Source organism: Thermobia domestica, chromosome 6 (genome assembly GCF_964235325.1).
Source record: "Thermobia domestica chromosome 6, izTheDome1.hap1.1, whole genome shotgun sequence".
Lineage (NCBI taxonomy): Eukaryota > Metazoa > Arthropoda > Insecta > Zygentoma > Lepismatidae > Thermobia > Thermobia domestica.
Window position 1 is genome coordinate 194,023,559 of NC_137459.1, and position 4,368 is coordinate 194,027,926.

General features: G+C 36.9%; 1 protein-coding gene across 1 annotated transcript; it reads left to right on the plus strand.

Annotated features, from left to right (window-relative positions):
* The first annotated feature begins 345 nt into the window (after window positions 1–345).
* On the plus strand, window positions 346–1,203 carry LOC145687402 (uncharacterized). Its single transcript, XM_081760859.1, has one exon. The coding sequence runs from the start codon at window positions 346–348 to the stop codon at window positions 1,201–1,203; it is 858 nt and encodes a 285-aa protein (XP_081616985.1).
* The last annotated feature ends 3,165 nt before the right edge of the window (window positions 1,204–4,368 follow it).

A 4,368-nucleotide genomic window follows, 5' to 3' on the forward strand; every position in this document is an offset into this window, starting at 1 on the left:
CTATCCCGCAAACACTTAGAAAGGAGAGAAGTGAGGATAATATTACTTATATAGTGTCCGTCAATCAAGATTTAAGCGCATCTGAAAGTGGCCTCTGCCCTCTATGTCGCTGTAAGTACCGTACCGTGCCACAAATGTTTCATACCTAATTTTACGTACTACTAAGGAACGCTTTTTAACTTCCTGCGGGTCCCTTGCAGCTGAAGGATTATCACGCTCTCCTTTGGCCCGCGTAGTCATTGGTTTGACAAGGACTTGAAAGATGAAGTGTTGAAGAAGATAGTACAAGAAGGGAAAAAGGCGGGGATTAAAAAGGTGATCAACGAAAAAGGAAGGATTCCTGTCATGAAAGGTTTTCATAAAATACATAAGAAGGACGTGAAGCTAAGACCAGCACTGGACTGCAGAGGTAACTATTTTGAACCACTAGAGGAGAAATTAAGAGAGATAATGGACGACATCAGAGAAGGACAAAAGACATGCAGAGTGAAGAACACGGAAGAATTGAGGAAGAGGATAGATGAGATTAAGTGGAATCAGGAGAAGGTGTTAATGTTTAGTGTAGATGTTAAAGCCATGTTCACCAGTATAAGAAGGGATTATGTCATAAAGGCAATAGAAGAGGAGATGGAAGGGAAAGTTATACGTCAGTGGAAAAAAGAGAAAGTCATAAGAGCGCTTAAGACTTTGTGGGAAAATAGCTATTGCATAATTGGAGAAAGACTAGTGAAGATAAAAGAAGGTTTAAGCATTGGATCCAAGCTGAGTCCAGATCTAGCGGAAATAGTAATGAACAAGTGGGAGAAAAAAGCGACAGAACAAGCAGGAGGAAAGTTACTGTTATTTTGCGGGTATGTTGATGATTGCTTAGGCATATGTACAGGGAATATAAATCAACTGGAGAAATATGTTGAAAGTATAGAAGACCAAGAGAAATGCATAATGTTAGAATCAGAAGTTGAAGAAAATAACTCTATTAATTTCATGGATATGAAGATAGAGAAGCAAGGTGAAAAAGTGACTACCAGTTGGTATCAGAAACCGTGTTGGGCATGTATTTATTGCCACTGGAGAAGTGATGTAGACAAAGCAACTAAGAAGAATTTCATTAGGAACATGGAAAGGAAGATAGACAACATCAACAGCGAGGAAGAGGGAAAGAAAAAAGATTTGGAAAAAAATCTACAAATAATTGAACAATAATGGATATATGATAGAGCAGTTTAGGTGAAAGAGGAAAGAAGATAATATGGATAGGAAAGAAGAGGAAGACAAGAAGTGGTATGGAATTCAGAGCATAGGCAAAAAGACGGAAGTGCTGAAGAAGTTGTTAAGAAAAGGTGGTGTGAAGACTTATAGAAAAGGAGGAGAAACTTTGTTGAAGTGCATAAGGAATAAAAGGAAAAGGAAGGAAAATCATATAGAGGAGCAGGAACAAGGAGTGATATATGAAGTGAAGTGTGGTGAGTGTGACATGAAATACATGGGGGAGACGGGGAAAAGGCTTATGGGCAGATTAAAACAACATAAGGATGATGTTAGACTGAAAAGAGATAATAACGCTATATACAAACACGTGAAGGAAATGGGACATCAAATAGACTGGGAGGGGGCTAGGGGTTTAGAGAGAGAGAAGAGGAAGATTATTAGAAAGTGGAAAGAGGCTAGAAGAATAAAGAGAGAACAAGAGGAGAACTTAATGAATTGGACAAGCGGTATGAATATACACGAGCAATGGGAGAAATTGTTGGATGTGATAGAAAAGGAACAAGAAAAGTGCATATATACTATTAATGTATATATATATATATATATATATATATATATATATATATATATATATATATATATATATATATATATATATATATATAGTTATTTATTTTTCTTATTTAATATTTTATATTTGTTATTTACTTTTCTTTGTTTGTCATCTGTTTAAAGAATTGTTAGAAAAAGTGAAAGGACTCATTATATTTTTCTGTTGGCGCGTAATTGCCTTTATCCTCATTGGTTCCCTCCGTCCAATGAGAGAGAAGAAAAGGGCGTGGCCTTTCACTTTCTCGTGTATATAAGATCTGCTGTCGCTTGTCTTTCCTGTGTTTGTGTCTGATGAAGAGGACGTTAGGTCCTTGAAACTGTAACACATTGTAAGTATAGTTTTTAATATATTTCATTCTGCTCTGGTCAGAACTGTGGTTTATTTGTTACTCTACTTATCCAGAGCCATGGAGTTTGTTCATCAAAAATTTCTCTGTGGGACAACGTCGTAGATTAACTTTGAAATACTAGTATCACTTTACGAATCGTTCAAGTAGCTACAACAACTGTTACACTAATAGATGGTGCTACTATAAACGTCTATTGAATTTAAATGCCATCTGGAAACAGTCAATGTAACTGTTTGATGGAATACTAGATCTACTATATGGTTCTTTATATGTGGCGTTGCCACATAGTGCAATTCGCCTCTCCAGTAGAGGACTCTAAAGATATAGAATTAAATATATTGTTCGCTTTAATACTTGAGTTGTAGAATAATGCTTTGTAATCCGTGGGCCCCATTTTTAGATCACCCGATATATATATATATATATATATATATATATATATATATATATATATATATATATATATATACGGTGTTAATGAACTATACTGTCAAACTGTAAGAGGTGATTCCTCACATCAAAATAAGAGAAAATATTCATATCGACCTGTAGGGAAAAGTGCATAGTTTCAGAGCTAGGGCTTAACTCCTGCCTTTTTTGAACCCTCTTTGAAATCAAGATATATCTGAAAATTCTATTGAGAGCATATCTCAGAATTACACCCTGTGGAGAATACCCTGTAAACCTATTGAGAAGGGATGAAATGTACACGTTTGGATTGTGTATCCGTGACTTTCTTTACGCTGATAAGGACACCACCACAGCTTCTGGAATTTGAACTAGGATCTCTGGAAATTTGACTTTCTCGTGATTTTGGACAGCCCTAGTTCTGAAACTATGCACTTTTGCCACATGTTCATATGAACATTTTTCTTATTTTGATGTGAGGAATCACCTCCTACAGTTTGTCGGTATAGTTCATTAATACCCTATATACAGGGTGGGTCATTTTAATTAATCCACGGAAATATCTGAAAAATGATAAAACATAGAAGAAAGGTTTCAAGTACATGTTATATATTGATAAGGGAGAAACCCAATTCCGCCAAAAGTACTCCTCCCCGCCCTCCCTAAATGGGGGTAATGGGGGGTAACTTTAAAATGTCAAATGGGAACATGGGTCGAGTAATACCTCGTTCGAAAGGTCTTGGAAAACTAAGTAACGCTGTACCAAAATATGTTCCATATTGTGCACCGGTTTCAAAATGGCCGCCATAATATGGTTCGGAAACTCCAGTACCCGTAGTGTGAAAACCATGGAAGGTAAATGAATGGAACAAAATTAAAATACGTAAATATCATAGGGCATATCGAACGGTGTGGTCCCTGTGATCCCAGTGGCCTCCCTAAAGGGGTCTTGGGGGCTAACTTCAAAATTTCAAATAGTAACATGAGTCGAGTGGTACCTCGTTCGATAAATCTTGCAAAATCTAACATATTGCAGGAGAAAACGATTGATGTCAAATGGCAGTGTTCTCAAAAGGCCGCCGAAACATAGTATCCGTGTCAGAGAAAAGGTTTAGTACCCGTAGTATGAAAGCGATTGGAGATAAATCAACAAAAGAAAAACTGGAGTAGCTAACTGACGTAAGGCACATCGAGAGGTGTTGTCGGGGTGACTCCAAGGGCCAACTGAAAGGTATCCGGGGCCAACTTGAAAATTTCAAATAGCAGCTTGAAGCGAGTAACATCACGTTACATAGACAAATTAATATCAAACAGCTTCTGTAAGAAAATTTTCAACATGAAACACCGTTTTCAAAATGATCGCAAAGACATGGTGACTGTGTCTAAGAAAACGTTTAGTTCCCATAGTATGAATACGGTTAGACATAAATGAAAATAACGAAAATTAAATAGGAAAACCACGGAGGCGTTCCAAGGCTCGAGAATAATACAACAGAGATAAAAATATTAGAGTAAAATTGCCAAAATGTAAAAAGAGAAATCCAAGTCCTGCAAAATAATCTCTCCCTGCGCTCTGTATGTGAGTGGGGTGGAAAGTAAAGTGAAAGTTCAAACGAGAACTCTACTTTAATTCGTAAACTAAGGCTAACCTTACAAATAGATATGGTGTGGTTGAAACATTTGTTTGTAAGGATGACGCTGTAGTGACTAAAAAAAGAGAAACTTTTATGCAATGCGTGCTGGTTATTCAGAAAGCATTTCGGGGATATACGTACACACCGTTTCGTCC

Excerpts from the sequence above, each read along its gene's own strand:
- LOC145687402 (XM_081760859.1), top strand. The coding sequence starts at position 346 with ATGAAAGGTTTTCATAAAATACATAAGAAGGACGTGAAGCTAAGACCA.